The sequence below is a fragment of the Macrobrachium rosenbergii genome, chromosome 56 (genome assembly GCF_040412425.1).
Source record: "Macrobrachium rosenbergii isolate ZJJX-2024 chromosome 56, ASM4041242v1, whole genome shotgun sequence".
NCBI classification, from domain to species: Eukaryota; Metazoa; Arthropoda; class Malacostraca; order Decapoda; family Palaemonidae; genus Macrobrachium; species Macrobrachium rosenbergii.
Window position 1 is genome coordinate 41,004,184 of NC_089796.1, and position 24,400 is coordinate 41,028,583.

Below are 24,400 nucleotides of genomic sequence, written 5' to 3' on the forward strand. Positions count from 1 at the left end.
TGGGATATCAGCTTTCCCTTCAATAGGCTCTCACACATTGCAGACCTTGTGGGATCTTAGCTTTCCCTTCAATAGGCTCTCACACACTGAAGACCTTATGGGGTATCAGCTTTCCCTTTAATAGGCTCTCACACACTGAAGACCTAAGGGGATATCAACTTTCCCTCAATAGGCTCTCACACCTTGCAGACCTTAGAGGACCTCAGCTTTCCCTATGATAGGCTCTCAGACACTGCAGACCTTATGTGATCTCAGCTTTCCCAACGATAGGGAATCAAACATTGTAAACCTTATGGGATTTCATCTTTCCCTACAACAGACACTGACACATTGCAGACCTTACGGGATCTAATATTTCACTACAATTGGCTCTCAAACATTTCAGACCTTACGGGATATCAGCTTTCCCTCCAATAGGCTCTCAAACATTGCAGACCTTACGAGATCTCAGTTTTCCCTAAGATAAGCTCTCACACATTGCAGACCTTATAGGATATCAGATTTCGCTCCAATAGGTTCTCACACATTTCAGGCCTTACAGGATATCAGCTTTCCCTCCAAAAGGCTCTTACACATTGCACACCTTATAGGATCTCAGTTTTACCTACGACAGTCTCTCACACATTGCAGACATTATAGGATTTCAGCTTTGCGTACGATAGGCTCTTACGCGCTGCAGGCCTTACGGGATATCAGCTTACCCTACAATAGGTTCTCACACTCTGCAAGCCTTATGGGATCTCAGCTTTCCATACAATGCGCTCTCACACATTGAAGACCTTACGGGATACCAGCTTTCCCTTCAATGGGCTCTCAAACATTGCAGACATTAAGCGATATCAGTTTTCCCTTCAATAGGCTCTCATACATTGAAGACATTATGGGATGCCAGCTTTCCCTTCAACAGGCACTCATACATTGCAGACCTTACGGGATATCAGCTTTCCCTTCAGTAGGCTCTCATACATTGAAGACCTTACGGGATATCAGCTTTCCCTTCAAGAGGCTCTCACACATTGCAGTCCTTACGGGATATTAGCTTTCCCTTCAATAGGCTCTCATACATTAAAGACCTTACGGGATGCCAGCTTTCCCTTCAATAGGCTCTCACACATTGCAGACCTTACGAGATATCAGCTTTCCCTTCAATAGACTCTCATACACTGAAGACCTTACGGGATATCAGCTTTCCCTATGATGGGCTGTCACACATTGAAGACCTAACAGGATATCAGCTTTCCCTTCAATAGGCTCTCACATATTGAAGACCATACAAGATATCAGCTTTCCCTTCAATAGGCTTTCACACACTGAATATTTTAAAGGACCTCAGTTTTCCCTATGATAAGCTCTCATACATTGCCGACCTTATGAGATGTCAGGTTTCACTACAATAGGCTCTCACACATTGCAGACCTTACGGGATATCAGCTTTCCCTACAATGGGCTCTTACACATTGCAGACCTAATGGGATCTCGTCTTTCCCTACGACATGCTCTCATACATTGCAGACCTTATGGGATCTCACCTCTCCCTATGTTAGGATCTTTCTCTTGTGGCGGAATTCAAAACAAAAAAACAACACACAACACTCACCCTGATCCTCGGTTGCTGGGAGATGGATTAAGGCCGCCGGAACAACCACAACCGCAAACAACCACAAACACAACAAGGAAATACAAAAAAAAAGGAAACAGAACACACACAATAAAACAGCACACCAACAAGAAAAACCAACAACTCCCGGAAAAGCATACGAAAACTGTCCAACACGAAAACCACTGACCGGCACTAGTTCTGACTAAAGACTCTCAACAACAAAACGAACCCTCCTTCACATTCTCACAGACAGACAGCGCCATAAACAAACTCCAACTAACGACACTTATCCCTCTTCCAACAACCGAAACACTCACTAACGACAATTACACTCTCTCTCTCTCTCTCTCTCTCTCTCTCTCTCTCTCTCTCTCTCTCTCACACAAAACACTGGGAAATGCTAAATAAAAATCCATTCATCCCTCTATACTCTCTGTTGTATGTTTTTAGTCTCTCACTTCTTACCTTGATTTCCTCTACGTGTGTCCTTAATGCATCACTAGCGCTGGGATGTGCTATTTCTTCAAGATTAATTATTTTAAGTATTGATATCTCTCAGGAAGGTGTATAGAGACGAGATCGGTAATTTTTTCTCCTTAATTAGTACTTAGTATTAAAAAGATCAGTACAAAATTAACAGGTTACAGTGGTATAAAACAAAATCACTCTGGAGTAATTAACTTGACTCAGTCTATAAGGGGAACACGGAAGCGAGGGGAGACGTACTCTCCATTAAAGGACACAGTCTTAATCTGCCTCACTCCTGTCGCTCTCCAGCCTGTGGAACCCCTCGATTTCTTGTTATCTGCAATCTCCACCTCCTTCTAGTCCTATTGGAAGGATTTATCAGCAAGGCCTCCCCTTCAAATAGTTGATTGGAAGGACTGTGGTGGGTGTGATTCAAATCTCTCCTTAGAGGACTTGATTGGAGGTGATCTTAGGAGGGTTTGTGAAAGACCCCTCCCTAGCATGTTTGACTGGAGGGTGTTGAAGTACATCACTTTGTCCAGCCCCCAATTTCCTGGAACTTCCATGATAACGCCTCCTGATGAAGGCGGGGTTATAGAGCTGGCTGCTGTAAGTTTTTTGGCTGTGCTGACTCATGATTTGGTTAACTTAATCGCGAGGCCACTACTTCCCACTTTTATGATCGTTTCTATGGCTTTAACGCGATATACTTGCTCGTTGTTTTTGAGTTCATGCAAAAATCCTGCCTCGATCAGCGTATTTGAATCCATGATAATAACAACAACTTTTAGGCGTTATCACTGTGCTCTCTGCCTCTCTTTTTATTCTTATGTCTCTCTCCCTCTCTCTCTTTACTTTTTCTCTTTTCTATATTTCTCTCTCTCTCTCTCTCTCTCTCTCTCTCTCTCTCTCTCTCTCTCTCTCTCTCTCTCTCTCTCTTTTTCTATCTAATTTCCCTATATTCTCTACACCTATGATAGGCTCTTACACATTTCAGACCTTACAGCTTTCCCTACAATACACTGTCACACTCTACAGACCTTATGGGATCTCACCTTTCCCTTAATAGGTTCTGGCACATTACAGACCTTATGGGAGATCAGCTTTCCTTACAATAGGCTCTCATACATTGCAGACCTTATGGGATCCCAACTTTTTCTACAATAGGTTCTCACACATTACAGACCTTATAGGATCTCAGCTTTCCCTATGATAGGCTCTCACACACTGCAGACTTTACAAGATCTCTGCTTTCCCTACGATGGGCTCTCACACATTGCAGACCTTATAGAACCTCAGCTCCCTACGACATGTTCTCACACATTGCAGACTTTATGGGACCTCAGCTTTCCCTACGATAGGCTCTCACACCTTGCAGACCTTAATGGACATCAGCTTTCCCTACGATAGGGTCACACACATTGCAGACCTTACAGGGTCTCAGCTTTTCTTCAATAGGCTCTCACAAATTGCAGACCTTATGGGATCTCACCTTTCAATATGATTGGCTACTAGCGAAAATGTCAACGACATCCAGGTTAGGAGTGTCGAGCCTTTTCGGAAAGTACGACAGCTGCCAAAAGGACAAAGTAATGAATGATCTGGATCATCGATACAAAGTCTAAGAAGGAGTGGGACAAGGACAACTCGAACCCGACAACAGATGCCGAAGGATTCGGAGTCCACCTACGACATCTGAGGAGTCGAGGTATTGATTCCCTTCACTTACTCTTCCATCTTCTACACCAAGGCCAGGGCAAGATGAGAGATGGTCCTTCAAGGGCACATTTCTGTCCAACGACTCTCATAAGGGCACGTGCAGCATGGGACAGGAACCCTAAACGAGAGTCACATGCCACTCAGGGAACAGTTCCCTGGGACAGCAAGACCGAAGAAGATTCTCATCCGTAGCTAAATCTTGACTGAGGAGAAGGCTGCTTTAGATAGAAGACTCGGTCACAAGGGCCTACGTTCTTCACAAATGAAAGGGAAAGAAGCAACCCTCGGCAGAGATGACGAGGAAGTCCAGACTTGAAGAGTGACTCTGACCCGAGTAGGAGTTCCGCAACGACACCCACCAGCGAAGACAGCTCCAGTCCCTGGGAGTGTTGCAGAGGACTTCAAGAGATATCCATCTAAAGCCGCTGCCACTCGGTGAGAAAGCCTATGCTTGCAAGGGAAGCTGGAAGGTCTCCCAGTCACAAACACACCGGGATGTACTGCCCAAAGAACCGCTTCTTGTGTAGTTGCTACAGGAGGTTGGGTCAAGCAGAACTCTTCTTGATGCCTCGGCTATCAGGTCAGGCGAGAGGCGAAGTCTTACGGCATTTGTCTGTAACTCAGGGTGAGCAATGCTTGAGAACCCCTAGTGAAACAGACAAATACAGAGGGGAAAAAAGTAGATATCAAGTTTCCCAGAAAGACAGCATGCCTTGCCGTAATGGTCCCTGGGTCTGGTATGAAGGAGCGAGAAAAAAACTACCGACTTGTGCAGTGAGGCAACAGAAAGAAGGTAGGGATTTCTCAGTCGAGCGATCTCTTCGTGAATCTTCGAGTGACCAGCACGTTCCATCCCAATCACTCAAACCCAAGGCCAAACTCGCCTGCCAATACATCCCCACTGGGGATGCATCTGGCTAATTGAGATGTCGAGTGCGCTACAGAACACTCAAGTACCTGCAAATGTCGACAGATGGTATGGAAGGAAAAAACGATTCCCTCTTGTTTGTCGGCAAATGCCACTACTGTGGTTTGTTGTTCAACAAACCACTGAGTGTCGCAAAACTCATCCTGAAATCTCAGAAGGCCAGAAGGCTGCCTTGAGCCCAGGATGGTGATGAGAAGGTACTAACTGTCTCAGTCACATACTTTCAAGACAAAGTCTTACAGGTCTGTGCCTATTCCTCAATCGGCGAATCCGTAAGTAGACACAGGATGTGAGGGGAATATGCAAGCATATTCGAAGGTTCCTTCAATCAAGCATTAGCTTAACTCCTTCCTCATACTTTGAAGAGGAAAGAAGGACGGAGGAATGAAAGCAGACTTCCATTCTCCGCCATAGGGAAGCTTCTGCAAGATGACAGGATACCAAGACAATTATCTCTAGCCGGGCTGGCATTTCCTGAATCGGAAGCACGGGAGAGGAAGCGGAATGAAAAGAATTGCCGAGACCTAAGGGAAACAGATACTTCTCCTGAAGGAAACCATTCCCAGGTCTCAGCAATGTCGCTGCCAGCTCCAGAGACTTGATAAGTATCATTTCATCCAGGAATCTGCAGTAGGAGAACTTCTTCCTGTTCGATACTTCTTTCTTCCCTTCTTCCCTCCTCCCTTATGGGAAAGAGGGTGGAAAGAGACGCAGTTATGCGCACTTTCCAAGAAGGGTAGGAGAGGCTATGTTCCACAATCTTCTATCGAAGCCTGGGACTTCTTGGGAGTTGAGGGATGGCTGGCTTGAACTCGAGGTCGAGTCAAGATGACTAAGACCCCAAGGTCTTGGCCACTGTCCAAAGAGCAAGGCAGTGACCTGGTACGAACCTTGATTACCGAGGTATCTGTGACAAATCTCTGCAAGAGAAAGGCAGAACCAAGTAAGGTTCGTTCCTAAGGGTCGAGACAACTCGGGACTTATGAAACTGGAGATCCGAATCAGGACAAAGTCGTTCTTCTTAGCACCAGAACTGTTCTAACATACTGGCTTAATACTTTCGGTTTTGCCTCTGTAAATGTTATGCATTCAGTTACTCCTAATGTCTGTATTTCTTTTTCCATGATGAGCACCACAATTTTATGAAGGTCTTGGGATATATTGTTAAACCTTAAAACATAACCATGCTGCTTTTATTACATTATGTAAGAGAGTAGAATTGAATGCAATAATTAAATGCGGAAGTGAAACTAAAGCTCCACAAATCATCTTCTTCGTTCTTTCTGTTCTAATCATACCTTTATCTTTTAATTCTTCTACAAGTTTCTCTTCAGAATACATCATCAACTGGGATGCAAATATCATTCCCTTGGAGTGATCCCAAAAACCATGGACTGAGCAGTCTACTTTAACTCCTCCAAGATGCAATAATACTTTTAATTTTTCAGTTTCTTTTGGTGAGGCTGATTCTACTGTCAATTTTCCCTGACCTTCAGGTAATATCTTAGGCTCTCGGATACATCATTTCACAATGTTTCTGTACACAATAAAATGTCACAATTAGAATCTTCCAGATTAAAGGTCAAATACTTAACATAAAAAGAGGTTTCAAATACCCCTGGTCCCATTTCACATACATCTCTGGTGAATTTCCCTTCACTCCATGCTGGGGCATAAGGTTCCAGTGGAATTACACTAGAAGGTTTCCTAGCAATGTCCAAACAGAGCTTGTCAGAGGAGGGTGCAGAGGTCGTCATCTGTGCCAAAAGGGAACATAAGGTTCCCGTGTATTTACACTAGAAAATTTCCTAGCCATGACCAAACTGAGATTGTTGGAAAAGGGTGCAGAGGTCATCTGTGCCAAAAGGTTATCAATGTGTCCAGGGATACTTGATTCTTTACTATTACTCGTAAAGATCAAAGTGATAAAGGGAAAAATAAATAAATGAACCTGAAAATCTTAAAAAGATTTCATCACCCTTTCATGGAGTTTATTCTCCTGCCAATGGCACCAGTATAAGCTGGCTCCCAAATGTCCACTCCCTGCCCTACCCCACAAGGTATGGCAACGATACAATTAGGGTGGCTCAAGTGTAAGCCAAACCTGCTTGCTTGGACTGAGAGTATTGCAAGAATACAATCATCCCCACCCTAATCATATTAATGAGGAAACCGGACAGAATGATAGGCGTCCTATCCTCAGAACTAGAACACCCCTGAAATCCATGGCTCAGGTCTGCACAACAGTTCTGCCTTGAGATATCAATGTGAATAATCACATTGATATCCCTCAGGTTTAAACATTATCGGGTATTTGATGATCCTACCACAGTTCCCACTATTAGCTTCAGATTAAACCCCAGTCCTAGCTATGATACCTTTTCCTATATATCAGGTCAAATAAATTTTGCCAAAAGGGAAAATTTCCACAAGACTTAATCCAGACTAAGTAACAAGATATATGGGATCCTTGGATTCAAACCCAGGAATGAATTCCCGGAGTTCAAGAGCCCCCTCACCATGATAAGGTGGTCCAAAGTCAAGGGGGAAACAAGAATAAAAAATACTGGAACTGATGGGAGTGTGTTGTTAGCAACACTAAATGAATATGCACTGCTACCACAACTGTGTTAGAAGGTTGAAGAGGAAATGCTGAGAAAAATTATGTAAGAAAAACACCTGTCTGCTTCAACCGGCACTATTCTGGCCAAAAATGTCACTTCCTTTTCATAAGGTAAAATAGTGACTTTCAAGTTAAAATGGGTACTACTTCAGTACATGTATGCCTGGTAAATTGTATGGTAACAGTATTAGACATTGAACATTACACATCCTGTTCATCAGCCCATTTACTGATTGCACCGACAGACTTGCAAGTATTTACAGGCTGATGTTGCATCATAACTAGTTCAGTTATGAATACAGATCTGGCACTCGTGAATTGGTGTAGACCTTGGGGGATGAAGCTTTACCCTTCTAAAACTCAAAAGTATGATAGTCGATCCAGAACACTTATGCCTTTGCGTCTTGATTCACATTTAAATGGTACTGTTTTATATATCAGTGACACTTGTCTCTATGCAGGCTGGTTTCCCTCTGGGGCACTCTTGGGTTCATAGTTTGTTGACTCTGTCCATACAGGTTTTCAGCTGAAGATTTAAGAAAGAAAGAAAGTAGACTGCCAAGCCTTCACTAAAGAGAGGGTTTTTTACATAAGAGGATTCTGCCTCTACAATGGCTATCCGAAAACATGTAACACTAGGGATACCTTCCTGTGGAACTTGCTCATTCTGAATATAAGTTCTAGAGAGAATGTGTCTCACTCTCATGAGTCTGTCTAATAATAAAGAATCAATTAATCTAATCATGTTACCGTGAATACCCATTTTGTATAGTTGTTGCATTATGCCTTATCACCAAGTATTGTCAGAGGCTTTCTCAAGAAAGTAAACCCCAGAGCGAGGAACCTTGATGAATTTGGTTGGGTAATCTAAGCAGATGGTTTAGAGTAGATTGATTTTATCACACACCTAACTGCGATGGAGAAATTAAGCCTCCAGATTCCAAATATCAAATTAATCATCTTTTCTATCAGTTTAAAGATGTTACTGGTTAGAGTGAGTCTCTAGCTGGCAGATTTAAAGGTATCCTTAATAAGTTTCTTAACTGGAATGATAATGGCAATTTTCCATCTCTCACATATCATACCAGTCTCCCATATCAGAGGATTATGAATACTGAAATAGCCAAGTAGTAGAAATGGAGAGAGAAGTTGGATTGTCGTTCTGAATACCATTTTAACTGGTGCCACACCTGGGAGGAAGGTAGAAAGAGGAAATGGCCAACTTTTTTCTAAAATCATATTAATCATCATTAACAGCCACAGCTTACAAAGAAATACTCGAGCTAAAAGATACGATGCTGAAAAAAGATTATGTACAAGAGGCAGCACATCAATGGGCACGGTCACAAATAGAAGAGTGAAAAATGGCATAACTCATTCCAGGAGTGAAAGGATTATTGCCTGCCACAGTCTCATGTAAACACTCAATTCCTGGATGATGAACATGAAACATTACCTTGAACTGTTTTGCTCTATTTCCCTGACCCTTGCAGTTGCTTCACAAAATACCTGACTTGAATTCAAAGCCCTTTTTGGACTTTTTGCCAAACATAGTAGCTCTGGATAAAAACTGGGTTTAACCTCTTCATCACAGAAGGAAGATTATCTCCAGCATTTCCTTGCACAGCAGCAGAAGGAGGTTTACAGTCCCTGGACGTGGAAGTTTTAGATTTTGGTTACCTAGAGAAATGGGGTTTTATAACAGTGGGACCTTCAGCAAGCATAGCAAAGGAATTTGATACTTTAAGGGCTTTAGTATCTTTAAGTGAGGTAGATCCTGCCTGCTTCTTCTTATAAATACAAAACCTCCCTTAATTTTCAGCTTTCTTTCTACATGTGAAACAGATTTTGAGTTGCTGGATTACACTATATTATTTATGGTATCCTCCAAGATAGCAGGGCTTAACTCAACTGAATTAAATTCCACTAAGATTTGGCCTTCATCTCCTTTCCCTGTCTCACTCAAGTCAGGTAATGAACCCAACATGTTTAGAGAGTATTCTGTTGCAGCAGGAGAGACAAACTGAGATGCAGAACGAGAATCAGGCTTAAAGACAGTTCTTTGGACGGACTGGGAGATTATTTTTACACACCCAAGAGATGTAGAAGGTCGAGATAGGGGATCTTCCTTCTTTACGTTCTGGGTAGTCTGTGGAGGTAAATTTGAAGCAATGAAAGGTTTTTCAAATTTTTGACAACAGGCATATGTTGAATCAAGGCTTCTATTAGCTTCCATTTAGCACTACCTATCCTTATATACTGTGTTTTTGCAATTTGAAGGGCATCTAGTTCAAAATTATCCCTCTGCAAAATATCTAAATTAGGGGAATGCCTGCGTTTACAGTGAAAACAAAACCTATCAGCAGGCCACTGACCAACATGCTCTTTTGATCATTTTAATTCATGTTGGCCATATTCATAACACTTATGGACTGGCTAGCCTACCTTTAAATCTCTCAACTGTGATGGGTAAATGTCCAAGATATGTAGTCAGGCAAAGTTTTGAGAGAAAAGGTTACTAAGATATTGTTGCTACTACCTAGTTTCTTAACTGAACAAAAATCTAAAATTCATTCCTCAGAGAAATCATAAAGGTCATTGCTGAATACCACCTCTCTTTTGATGCTGAAGTATCTATGAGGAGTAAATGTTTCAATAGTTCAATAAGGAGAAGGTTTGCAGTTCATCAACAAAGCAAGCTCCCCAGACTAGAATATTCTTATCCACAACATTTTATGTTGCTGCTGATCTTTTGGAGACATTCAGAGGCTTTCATGAAGTTCGACCATCCTTCTTCATATGAAGCATTATACCCTGTAAAACCTGAAGCCCTTTTTGTGTGAATTAACCCTCTGGTGATCCGATGACGCGAAACCGCGTCAGTAAAATTTTGCTGCAAGTGCTCCGATGACGCGATTTCCGCGTCATCCGTGAGTTATTTTCGGGGGAGATTCACCACAAGAAAAAAAAAAACAGTCATCCGAAGAAAACGAGGACTGCGGCATTGCGTGGGCAGATCTTGGACCTACAAGAAAACGTAAACAGGAAACCGATAGGTATGGCGCATGCACTGCAGTCCTCCTCCAACTGAAGCAGTTCACCTCTTTTGACCGAGTTGCAGTCTTTTTAGAGGTCTCACGTTTTTTGCTTTGTCGTCATTTATCTGCGTTTGTGAAGTGATTTTGCTTCTGTTATTGTTATAAGAGTGTTTGCAAGTGATTGTTGAGTATTTTGAATAATATTTCAAGTGTTTTTCGATAAGATAAATAGAGAAGAATTTACTTTTTTTACATATATTTCTGTCTTTCAACAACATTTCCGTCTTTCAGCTTCAATTGCTCAATTTTTTCTGGGAACACTTAATGCTTTTACGTGGGCTATTTATAAAAAAAATTACTCAGCTTTCCATTGTAATTTCACTTTTTTCTTAGCGTCATTCATTACCGAGTAATTGAGAAAAATGTAAGCGTAAATATGAGCACTTGAGAACCCAGTCGAGCTGCGTAGTTTGGCCAAGGGTTTACGAGTGTGTGAATAGTTTTTTGTACGCCTGTTTGTGCATCTGTAAATAATTTCAATGTGCATGTATTATATATCATTCGAACGGCCATTTTTGTACTTTATCGTGCTGAACGGCAAAATGTAAAAATATCAACGTTTCTATATAAAAACCTTTGGCAAACAATTGACTTTACGTGGAAAAAACAAAACTTACGTCTTTGAGCTTCAATTCCTCAATTATTTACTGGGAACACCTATTGATTTTAGGCAATTTATATATATATATATATATATATATATATATATATATATATATATATTTATATATTTATATATATATATATATATATATATATATATATATATATATATATATATATATATAATTTATTCAGCCTTCCATCGCAGTTTTTACTTATTTTATAGCATTATTTATTACCGAGTAATTACGAAAAATGTCAGCGTATATATGTACGCGTTGAACGCCGTAGTTCGGCCATGTTTCTGAATAACAATTGTTGCCGTATATTTTCTTAGAAAAAAAAAAGATTGTCCGTATTCTAACGACAATTGCTCAATTTTATTCTAATGATACATATATCTTTCTTTTGTGCGTTTCATAGGGAATTTATTCAGCTTTCTAATGCCAACTTTATTTTTTTTAATCTTTATTCCTTACTTAGGTAAGATACGAAACGTCAACATAAGTACGAGTAGGTTGAAAAATCTGAAAATTGCACTCCGCAAAAAATTAGCCTTTTATAATCGGTAACAGCTAATTAGCAAACACATTTATAGCAAAATGATTGCTTTCACGTGAAAGTTCAAACATTTCCACACAATTCACATATAAAATAAACTCCCCAAACCTAATTATTATATTTTTCATGATTATTTCAAAAAAATATCTACGATTTTCCTTAAAAATTTCACGTTCATCACGTCTGTTTTATTACTTCTAAGCCTTGCCCAGATTTTCTGATTGCTTTAGGAAAAAATTCCATCATTTGCCGACATCATAAAAGAAACCAGAAGCCTATATCAGTTATAGTTTGGACGTATCGATTTTTACAAAGAAACTTTTCCGCGAGAGGCCCACTTTTCCCTCCACGACATACAGTTAGTCGCGTACCGGGTAGAGCTATAGCAGGCCCCACTTATAGCCCGTAAGCGCGAGAGGGTTAAGGAAGACATACTGTACATACCTATTAGTTTTGAGATAAAGTCACATTCCTCATAAATTCCTCATCCAGGCCATTACAGAAATAATTGCTGATTTGAACTCTGCACTCAAAATATAGTTTTTCTTAAGTGAATAAAAGCTTGATTTATAGCAGCTATGTTCGAGAAAGTATATAATGTAAACTTCCAAGTATTTATGGTAAGATGTAACTTCAAGCATGATCCTTGGAACTAGGCCATAAGGAGCCCATGCTACTAAATCAAGTTTCATAGTTTATGGGATACACATGAAATACAATAAATGCATATTTTCATTACACCACCAGTAATTTTTCACTCTGAAGTCCCAGTGACTTGGTTTTGTGGGAGTCAATAAGGGTGTCCATATTAGTGCTTGGGCCTCGATCGGGGTTAGAATCACCAAAATATGAGCAGGGCTTTTCAAATAGCGCTGGGGATTAGTCAGCAGATCCAAACCGTCTTCAGGGTGGCTGACACCACTCACAATTAGTTTCGAATGTAAACCCATTCCTAGCCACAATCCCTCCTCCATTCATTTAGTCAGTAAATTTTAATGAATGTGGAAATGTCTGAGCTACTTGCATCATACAGTACCTGATGTCAGTACTTGGAGGTAGTAGTAACAGAAGCTGAATAACAAGATGCAAGAAAACTTATAAAATATGAGAGAGAGAGAGAGAGAGAGAGAGAGAGAGAGAGAGAGAGAGAGAGAGAGATCTAGGGATTCTCTTTTCCCTTAGCCGAAGAGCCCTCTCAGCCATCACATATCTTCAACACAAAATATTCCGAGTGAAGGCCATGTGATTTCAATAAGGAACTATCACACTGAGATGGATGTGCTAATTTATTTTATAAGTTATCAAGAATGCAAGAAAATGAAAGATTACAAAAATGTTAAAAATGAAACTTACTTTTGCAATTATGGGGACTCCGTTTTCATGTTCAAATTTCAAGGCTTCTTGAGAGGAATCAGAGGAAAAAGCGGCATTCAATACTGACCGACGATCCGCTTTCAAACACTCCTGTGGGAATTTTGTCAGCGACTGGGCCAAGTTTACAGCCTGGCCAACGGCTAGAAATATAAGAATATATAAATTAAACTCAATGAGAAAGAAATAAAAATTTTGCACTAAATCTGTTGTCTACTAAACTCAGTTTTTTTTTTTTTTTTTACCGAGGCGCATTAGCACTCACTCGCAGGGGTGCCCTTTTAGCTTGGGAAAGTTTCTTGCTAGCTGATTGGTTGCAAGTATTTTGCCCGAATAGCATCATTGTTTTCAAATAATTACCAAGTAATGTGAATCGAAACTTATTTACTAACCTAAATTTCTCCCTCAGGTATATGTTTTGTCAATAAATAATCTTAACGAATAAAGAGATTATAAAGTATTGTGATGGTAAGTCTAAATTTAATAACAACACCCACTGAAGTCAACGACAGGAGCTTGTTTCGGATGCATGCTGCATGATTTGTTTACTTTTCACATATTTTAATACCAATTGGGATAAATTACACTAAGCATAAGAAAAAACATGCTATTATAAACTTTCTTTGAATGCCAGAATCTACGAAAAACATGGAATTAATAAAACTCGCTATTGGCGAAAACTTCCAGGGAGGTAAAAGGAACAGCCTGTGGCAGCCTGGCAGGAAAACCAGCTGATTGTTATTGCAGCATTTTCCTGATTTATGTCATGGCAGCTTTTTCCTTATTTATGTAAGTGTTGAAATCAGTGTTATGTTATTGAGATTACTTTAATGGCTATATCAGTAGTTAAATAGTTTCTATGCTTCTTTTTGTAGGTGCACACTAATAAAAATATATTTCGCAGAAATTAACAACTTACTCTTTCATGTAAGTTACAGCAGACGATGTGAGATAAGAAAACTTTTTATTTTCTTATTTTGCGTTCTGTTCAGGACACATATAAGGTCAACACGAGTTTCTGCGGATATTTTGAGAAGTAAAAGAATATGTAACTGAGTATAAAATGTACTATACACATATACATTTTAAGGATTAGTAGGCTACAGGCGTCTATTGTCAAATACCGAGGCGGGGATGGAAGGGAGAGGGAGGGGTAACTCAGTGAAATTATGAATTCGTTTAATTGTGATTTTTATGCAATTTATGGAGCACTACAGTATCCTCAAACCGAAAATAGTGCTATTAATAGAATCTATACCTTTACGACAAAATTAGCAAACCCTTTCTATACGGACTTACATCATAGGCCTACATACACCTAGCCTAACTTATATCAAGCATCAGCTACTGTTTACTGTTACTCCTTACCTTAGAGAGTTAAGCAAAATTTATTGCAATTGTCAAAAATGGTGTAAAACACATAGACTAGCCTAGTTTGAAATGTGTGCAAGAAATAAAGCCATAATAAGGGAAGTACATTATTATTTTTATGTAAAAGAAAAAAAAAGCCTCTTCATATTTATCATCATATTTATCATAATGATATAACAAAAGGCTTCAGCACAAAAGCCTATAAAAGATGATATGTATCTGAAAAGTTTTCTTGCCCATCAACATTTGCTGGCATGTGTATACCATATGAATAACTAGGCCTACCTATCTAGGTAATTTTATCTAAATTTTATCTAAAGCCACAGGCTGTTCCTTTTACCTCCCCGGAAGTTTTCACCAATAGCGAGTTTTATTAATTCCATGTTTTTCGTAGTTTCTGGTATTCAAAGAAAGTTTATAATAACATGTTTTTCTTATGCTTAGTGTAATTTATCCCAATTGGTGTTAAAATATGTGAAAAGTAAACAAAATATGCAGCATGCATCCGAAAACAAGCTCCTGTCGTTGACTTCGGCGGGTGTTGTTACTAAATTTAGACTTACCATCACAATACTTTATAATCTCTTTATTCATTAACATTATTTATTGACAAAACATATATCTGAGGGAGTAATTTAGGTTAGTAAATAAGTTTCGATTAACATTACTTGGTAAGTATTTGAAAATAATGATGCTATTCAGACAAAATACTTGCAACCAATCAGCTAGCAGGAAACTTTCCCGAGCTAAAAGGGCACCCCTGCGAGTGAGTGCAAATGCGCCTGGGTAAAAAAAAACCTGAGTTTAGTAGTGATTTGAACCTAAACCATTTGCTGCAGACAGCAGTAAAGTTAAGTGCCAGTGAAATGAAAAGTACTGGAAATTCATACCATATCAGAGCTGCGTTATCTACTTAATACTGGAATTCCATATACAGTAGTGTGCAAATATATAAAAAGTTTGTGTAACATGGATTTGCGAAAAACCTGCAGACTATTTTTTATTAAAAAGATATATGAAACCAAAAATGTTTTCAAACAGTTTCTCATAATCTATTGCATTTTGTGGGCAAGAAACTATCTCATACTGTACACACATAACAGTCCCCTAAAAACAAAGCTGTCAGCTGCTATTACCCCACATGAATAGGTATATCTCTGAGTCCTCTTGCAGGTAAGTCTTATTCTTTGTGTAGTGTCATCCATGAGCAGCAAGCTTACTGGGGCTTGGAGGAAGGAACTCACAATTTATGTAATGGATTTGTAAGATAAGAATATTGTTTAAAAATATTTGTTTAACAACAGCCATTACTTCTAATTTAGCTTGAATCTTAATTTAGACGGGAACGACTGATCTACTAGAAAGCCAAACTGGCTCACTGACAGGTAGGATCCACCTTTTGGAATTGACCCTCAGTATCAGAGCCAGTGCCTTTCCTGGTTTTTCCTGAAAGAAAAACCAGGATTTGAAAAAGTAATTCTACAGCCCAAAGAGAACCTATGTAAGAAAACAACAATACCCATTTGAATGACTTAATGTATGTGTTACATCCCTGAGATAAAAATTTGTGAACTTCCTTGCATGCCATGAAAGTTGTGCCAATGTAAGGATAAATGTTACTGTTTAAAAAACCTGTGATCTTGTGGACAAGCTTGCTCTGTATTGTCATCCATCATTTCCTGTAATTGTCTGAACTAGATATAACCTTGGACAGGAAAAGTTTGGAAGTATATTTTTGAAGCTCTTGGTCATCTCGAGACAACGTACTAATGAACTGTTCTAACCAATGCACTGGTAGGATACAAAAGTGATACAAAGGCAGAGTGTGCAGTGGTTTGGTACTCGCTATTAGATGATTATAGCAGAGTATACTTTGCTAATCACATCTCAGGCTCTCAGACCCCTTTGGATGTCTACTGTAGATCATATTACCAACATTGCTCATTAAAAGAAAGTAGCAGGCTTCCATTCTTAGAAATACTGCTTCCATCACCATACAATTACAGGTACACATGGCTTCCTCCTCTGTGAGGTTCAAGCAGCAGTGGCCTGAAAGTCTAGTACACAGCCTCTCTATCCTCATTCTGAAAATTAGAGGAAAGAAGACCTTCTGAGGAAGGAGAAAACTCTGTAATTCCAGCACGTTGGTTGTGAGGATATTGCTGGCAAAGGAGATCAATAAATGCTATCTATGAAGATGGACGTATGGTTGGGTTGCAGCTGATCATGAATGGTTCAGCTGTAGTTGAAGGGAGCAGATCTTAAACCACCTAGACAACTTTTGTAAGTAGATCCTATGGCATGTTGGGATTGCCTATTGGTCCCTGGAAAAACTGTGTTAAGGACAAGTACCATGTATAAATTCTTGTCACAGAAGTTGATCTTGTGGTCAGTTCCATAAACTATAACTCCCTTGTAACCTAAAACGTATAGTCATCGCTTAAAATACTATTGCAACACTCTTCAAAACTCTTTGGACAACAGCTTATAAAAGTGAAATCTGGTGCTATTTGGCAACTTTGTCGCAAGCGCATTAAACATTTGTTTAATAAACAATCACAGACACTACTAGTGCATCAGAGCAATTACCCGCCGTTTCCCTTAAATCTATTTTTTTATACTGTTGAGATAAGATACTTTATTACAGGCTATTACTACATGCTTCAAAAGTCACCACTGCTCCTGTGTTTTACTATTTTAATCTTAAAAGGCCATCACTATCTGTACGTTTTATCTTTTTCATATGTGTGAAATTTGTAGACATAGGCCTACAACCATGATAAGCTGAAGTATTAACCTTTGTATAGCTGGTTCACAAAGGCAGATTCTTGGGCCTATGAGACATTTGTTTGGCAGCCTCTGATTGGCTGGTACCGGGAGGTAGGCGGCTCGCTCACTGTCTCATTTTTACATCTGTAGCTGAGAAAACTAGCAATATGTTTATATTTCTTAATTTATCTCACGTTCTGCACAAGATAGGAAAGTTTTGGTCATACCATAGGATTCGGTATTAACTGTACAACTAAATCATGATTTCCTGAAACCAATAAGATAAAACACAAAGGAATTACAACGAGTAAAAGTGCAGAGAGACGAATTTAATTCTTTATACCTGTTTTTACTTATCATTGGATTTCGCATCATTCATGCACCAATATAAAATAAAACTCGTGTTTTCATACAAAAATTTCATCCTGAATACACTGGTGCTTTCAGATTTTAGATGCGTGTGATATGTGAAGAGAAAATCAAGAATATGTCTTATTATACCGCATCTGTTCTAGAGTGAGTTTGGCAGTAGCGCCGACAGACGGTGATCTGCAAATAGCAAGAGCTTTGAGCCCCCGTTGACAGTTGCCAGTTGGTAATATGAGAAGTTTGCAGTTTCGACAATATTTACCGTATTATTATGTCATTACACTTTCTGTAAATAAATGCATAGAATTCCCATGATGACTGTTGAACTTTTTCACTCCAGTATCTTATATGTCCTTATGTCTGGACATAACTGATAAGAAAAAATTAATTATCAGATGATGTGTTGGCTTCAGTTTAGTCTAGGTGAGAAATTTGCGTACTTACTGTAGGTTACATGATAAATAACACGCCTACATAATTATCAAATGTAACATGTATATAATGGAATAAACATTCTGGTGTAAGAGTAGCTCAAACAAATTCTGAAAAAGATGGAATTTTATATTCGTTACATCGCCAATAGATTTTATGGTAAGAAATAAAAAGATGTGCTTTCGCTCACTGAATGAACATGTAAAAACCATAAGCTTTTGATGTTATTGACCATGGAGACAAGCGGCCATAATAGTGAACTCATAATTATATATGCCCGTTATTTATTATGTAGGCTACAGTATGCAAATTTCTCATCTAGACTAAATTGAAGCCAACACATCCAGATGCATCCATCTGATTATTAATTTTTTTTTAATCAGATATGTTCAGACATACGGAAATATATGATACTGGAGTGAAGAAGTTCGACAGTCATCATGGGAATTCTATGCCTTTATTTACCGAAAATGTAATGACATTATAATACAGTAAATATTGTCGAAACTGCAAACTTCTCATCGCTAATTGGCAACTGTCAACGGCTGAGAGTGTAAGGGACCGCATGGCGGTCCTACGGGGCATGCGTGGGTGAGTCATCCATCTGAAAAAACAAGACGACAAAGCATCCCGCTCTCTCTCTCCCTCCCGTGCATCAGCAGCCATCGCTCGAAGGAACGCAACTTCTACCATACAATATTCCTGTCTATTTCTCTCTAACCATTGTTGTCTCAATTCATGTACAATCACCACCACTTGCATTGCCATGCAAGCATTCCAATCATGTACTCTTAATGTTCCACCGAATCTTCTGTGTCAAACTGCATGTGTGTTTCTGTTTGTGAAGACGCCAAATGTCTTGCCATTTCACATACTGTATATTATGCTACTGCATTGTATTCATTAATCTGTCTCCAATCTCATGCAAATTTCCTGGCCTTTCCATTGATATATGTTTTATCATTGTACGTTTATTACGTCTCTCACAATCGCCATCTGTTTATCTGTCGACAAGCACAGATGTCCGAAACATAATCTCTGTTTTGCCTTGTCTGTGTGTAGAAACTACATCGCGGCTCGCACCAGCCAATAATAACTTCGAAGATTCTGTACATTTATTCAGTAAGGAACCAGCAATAAACTAGACAACACCCAGCCAGTATGTCACTCAATACCTTCCTTACAAGAGAACCAACTCGGTGTCTTGCAGATCACCGTCTCTCGGCAAACTGAGTCGAGTACAGATGCAACATAATAAGACATATTCTTCATTTTCTCTTTACATATCACACTCACCTAAAATGTGAAACCTCCAGCGCATTCAGGATGAATTATTGAGTTTTATTTCATCTTAATCGCATGAATAGTGCAAAATCCAGTGATAAGTAAAAACAGGTATAAAGAACTAAATTCTTCTCTATTCATTTTTACTCGTAATTCCTTTGTGTTTTATCTTATTGGTTTCAGGCAATCATGATTTACTTGTACAATTAATACCGAATCCTATGGTATGACCAAAACTTTCCTATCTTGTGCAGAACGTGAGATAAGTGAAGAAATATAAACATATTGCTAGTTTTCTCAGCTACAGACGTAAAAATAAGGCAGTGAGCGAGCCGCCTACCTCCCGGTACCAGCCAATCAGATGCCGCCAAACATGAGTCTCGTAGGCCCAAGAATCTACCTTAAGTGAACCAGCTTTTTTTTATAACATCAACAATTACGATCTCTGTAAAGATTTGCAGGCATATTATTATGAACCAAATTTTTCAAGAATGGTATATGAATGACTAATCCTTTGTACATTCTAAACCTGTGAAACTTAATATTTTTTACTTAGGTTACACAAACACTAGATAAAAAATAAATGTATATTTTCTGAACTGCCGTAATTCTGCCTCTCCACAGGATGGGTTGGATATTTTCAGCCTCATACCTGGAAATTAAATTATAGGTCTACTGAACAAGTTATGAAAAATAATTTAGATTTCTTATATATAACACTATAAACATTGATTACACTGATCTACATAACATGCTAGGATGGAGTATAAAGACACATGTATACTATACATATACATCTCAAATCTGAGACGACATGATTCATTTTGCATTGTCCAAAATCTCAGATTCAACATAACGTTGCCAAGTAGTGTTAAGTCTTTTTTTTTTTATTTCCAATGCCATACATGTTGACAAGTTCGTGAATTCACAGCTAGCACTATTTTTCAAATGGTTATATAAATACGATCCCTTTTATGCACTAGGATAATTCGTAACCTGTGTGATTTGAAATGATTTTTTTTTTACATTGCTTAGCTCAAAGCATGGTGTGATAAGGTTAGTGGTGCCGTCAATGACCGCACGCTTATAAGACATGCTCCTCGGGCTAGTCAACATAACTACCTCTGCAACATTATAACAGTCGACTTAATATTAAAGCTCGACAGCCATTACAACATTTTCAAAATAGGAATATGAATTACAAGTTTTCTTTGCATGCTGAAGTTTTAGACTGTGTTAAAGCTGCCGGTATGTTGCAAAGTGATTTATAGGTCTAAAAAAACAATCTCAGCCTTCTGAGATGTAATCTCTGTTACTAAAGAATTTATTTGTAGAGATTACTAGTTCTTTGAAGAATAAAAGATGATGAAGCTTTTAAGTATATGGAGAAGATGGCTATTAATCGAAATATCTATTAGTATTAACATGAAGGCCTGTGGAACACTTGCTTTTTAACTGGCTTAAAATATAATTTTCTTAAAAGTTCTTCTGCTTGCTTTTGGTGTGTGATTTATCCATTCATAAGGTAACTTGAAGTGCATGAAGGTGTAGATAACTTCATATGCTTTCTGGCCAGAAATTGTTAATATAGAGATATGAATGCTGAGTTTAATGTATTTGTAGTAAGTGAATAAATCTAACACACCTAGGCCTAAGAACAAAATCTTGGCTTTAACAAAAGAATAATTGCATATGCGAATATTTGCTAGTAAGCCATAATTTTTGAAGGGGTTAAAAAATATAACTTAAATCATTTTGTTTCTATGAAAATCCAAATATTCCTCTAACAAATATAAAATAAATGTTTTCAAGATAATTTCATTGTCGCTACTCACTGTAGGCCTACTGTATGTCCCAGGTAGTTCATGTTGCGCCGCGCAGCCACGCTAATGGTTGTGTACACTCGGCAAGGAAAGTGAAGATACAGTTTTTTTTAAATCTTCGGACATACAGTATATTGCTCAATAATGCGACATCTGGCAACTTTAGAAAGGGGAGGAGCTTCTGTCTTAGTGTGTTGGTTTTTTGCTTGACCTCCTATAACTTTCAATCATATTCTACGATTCTGACATCATTGATACTTAAATGCAGTAGTAAGCTTTACAGTATTCGTTCAAGTTGTAATTTGCAGCGACAGTTCTGAGCAAAATAAACATTTTTCGACGTAACCTACCAATTAACCTTATACAAATGAATTTATGACACCACAATGAACGGAATGCTTGCATAATCGGAAACGCGATCTTCCATAGTGAAATCAAGAGTTAAATTTGAGCAACGTGGGGAACAATAAAGGAACGAATGCAATGTTACGATGAGAGAGAGAGAGAGAGAGAGAGAGAGAGAGAGAGAGAGAGAGAGTTGCTGTTGTGTAAGCCTAGGCCTATATGTAGAGCTACTCATTTCATTATTTTTTTTTTTTAGAGATTGAGCGATACTATATTTGTATAGTATGTTTTAGCGATGGAGAGAGAGAGAGAGAGAGAGAGGAACTATGGCAACGCAGAGAGAACGGGCAACGTCAAGAAACATCCAGTTACTTGTGTTTTTCCCACTGAAGTGCTCCACACATAATAGAGAACGCTCTTGCAGATTTAAATAGATTTGGTCAACTTACCGTAGCTGTCGCAACATTTACTGCCATTAATTCCAGCTAACTTTTAACACCGTGAAATACAAATATGAATGTGTGAAAATTAAAGAAATTATCACTACCTCGTATGATGATGCAATAATAAGCCTGTCCATAACGGAAAACGAGTAAATATTGCCGTTCTGATAAAGAGTACTACACCGAGATTTTCACACACTATCTTTTAGATCTCTATGAACGAAGTCATCTGAGAAATTCTGATTACTTCGGACATGCTTGGTGTTTTTAAGTATCTGAACGTTTTGTTTTGCAGATTTAACATATATGATATAATTTGCATTGTATTTTCATATTCTAGAGTAAATTTACCGAGATTATGTGTTTTCTGTAAGAAAAAAATAAAAATTCGATGAACGAAATCTAAAGAAAACTGTATCTTCACTTTTCTTGCCGAGTGTACACATGCAGCGCTCTGCTCACCCGTTGATATCGGTGGATGCGATCTAGCTACAGTAGTACTTTCACATTCATTTATCTACATGTTTTCAATGTTGAGGCGTAAAACAATCAAAAGAGGACTATTTCAAATTTTGTGGTTGTATTGGAACCAATGTTAATGTTATGGCAATTCTTTTTTTTTTTTTTTTTTTTTTGTTATTCTAACATTTTAACTGAGGTTTGATGAGGATTTTTTTTTTTTTGTCAAATGCATCGGCGTTGAGTGAACGAAAGTTTTGAAAATGTTTCGTAACTGTTTTTCCGAAATTGGTTATGCGTGATATTTTCTTGCAGTTTTGAAATATATGACGTATTTCACTCTAATGAAACATACAGTAAGGCCTTACTGCAGGAAATAATCGTGTTTCGCATTGAAATGAGATAAATATGGAGCATGTTAGGCTGCCAGGTAGTGAATTTTCAACGAAATCCTGTGCAATCACGCTGTATCACTTAAGAGCATAGCATAGTTGTACATACAAACATACATATATATATATATATATATATATATATATATATATATATATATATATATATATATATATATATATATATATATATATATATATATATATATATATATATATATATATATATATATATATTTCTGAGTCAGTCCCGTGTCACAAATTCCATTACAGCACGAATTTCTAGGTATAACAATGCTAGATATACCAGAGAAAAAGAGCTTTCAGGAAAGCTGGGTTACTACCCCAGTCGAAATGCTTCTAGGAAGACATCGGTATAATGAAGGGCGAGTGAAATACCACTACCACGGAAATATACTCGAAAGATCTCTCCTTATCAAAACCCCGGAAAAGAGCGGTGAGCCGTTACAGCCCCACACTCGACACCCGCCAGGAACGGCGTCACCAGCGCCACCTACTTCATTCCATTTTCTAGCACGTGACATATTCGTTTCTTTTGTGTGCTCGTCCCCTTATTTGGATTGTTTTCTTCATCTACAATGGCATCGAGCACCTTTTCCATCTCTAAGTTAAGTACCATCTTCTTGTGGGGTTTTTGTTCTGTTTTATTGGCTGTTTTGGTCTCGTGTTTTCATAAATATTGAGATCTTATTATGACGCCACGGCGTCCCCCGCCAGCCATGTCGACCGCGAGGCGACTCCTTCTGTTCTTTCGGTTGGAGTTGTCTCCTCGTCGTTATAGAAAGATTTTAACCCCTTGATTTCCTTCCTGGTGGTTCCTTGCGGTGGCTCCCCTCCCTTTTTAGTTTTTGAATTGCATTATCGGCCTATCGGCCTTTATTAGGTGATGCCCGTCCAGGTTGGGTTCATTTTCATTTTGGTCTCAAGTAGGCTATTATTTTATACTTGAAGATGGTGCTCTTCTTTTATTTTTAGTATATTTATTTATTTTTTTATTGTTTTTTGGTTGTGTGGTTTGCCTCTGGTGGTAGCGTCAGCTCCAATCGGCCTCTCCCCCGAGGTAGGCTACGCTCCCTAATGAACTTAATTTGATTTTATTGTTTATGTGTGATGGTATTTTGTAGTGTAAGCTCCATCCCCTTGCCCTGGGTGCGGAGATCAGGTTGAGGGAGTTTTGGTTGCTGTTTCCTCCGGGGTCGTTTTTCGGTGGGTAGAGTGAGCCCCTTAGTTCTCTTCCTCCATTTGGGGGAATCGAGTTCTTTGGATGTGTTTCCTCTAGGCTAGTCGCCTCCTTACCCCCCCTTCTCGATCCCGGTTGGCTCTCGGCACAAAATTTCTCTCCCTGATGCTTCCTCCTCCCCTTTTACACTCCTTCCTCTTTCCTAACCTATACTAGGTTAGGCCCATATTAGGCTTCGCCTAGCAAGGAGTTGGGCTTCAGGTTGTGTAGCTCCCTGGAGTAGGCTACCCTTCCAAGTTCATTTGGAGGAAAGGATGCAGTTGAGCGGGTGACACGTTTCTCCCTGTCTCCTGTCCCCTTCCGGGTAGCCTACTCCTCTCCACTGCTCCACCTCCTCCCCCCCTACCCCCTCAGCCTTGCGACTCGTGCGGGTGACGCTAGATGGCGTTTTCTCCGAGTTCAGGGACTCCTCCTATTGGTAGAGGGATTCGCTCCCTCCCATACCGTTCCTAGCTTCGCTGTGGTGGGGTGGGTGGTTTGT

General features: G+C 38.9%; 1 protein-coding gene across 1 annotated transcript in view; it reads right to left on the reverse strand.

Annotated features, from left to right (window-relative positions):
• LOC136836658 (enoyl-CoA hydratase EchA19-like) overlaps nucleotides 1-24,400 on the reverse strand; it is a 302,072-nt gene that overhangs the window by 8,610 nt on the left and 269,062 nt on the right. Inside the window, 1 exon segment of the mRNA XM_067101129.1 lies at nucleotides 12,954-13,114. Coding sequence (XP_066957230.1) covers nucleotides 12,954-13,114 — 161 coding nt within the window.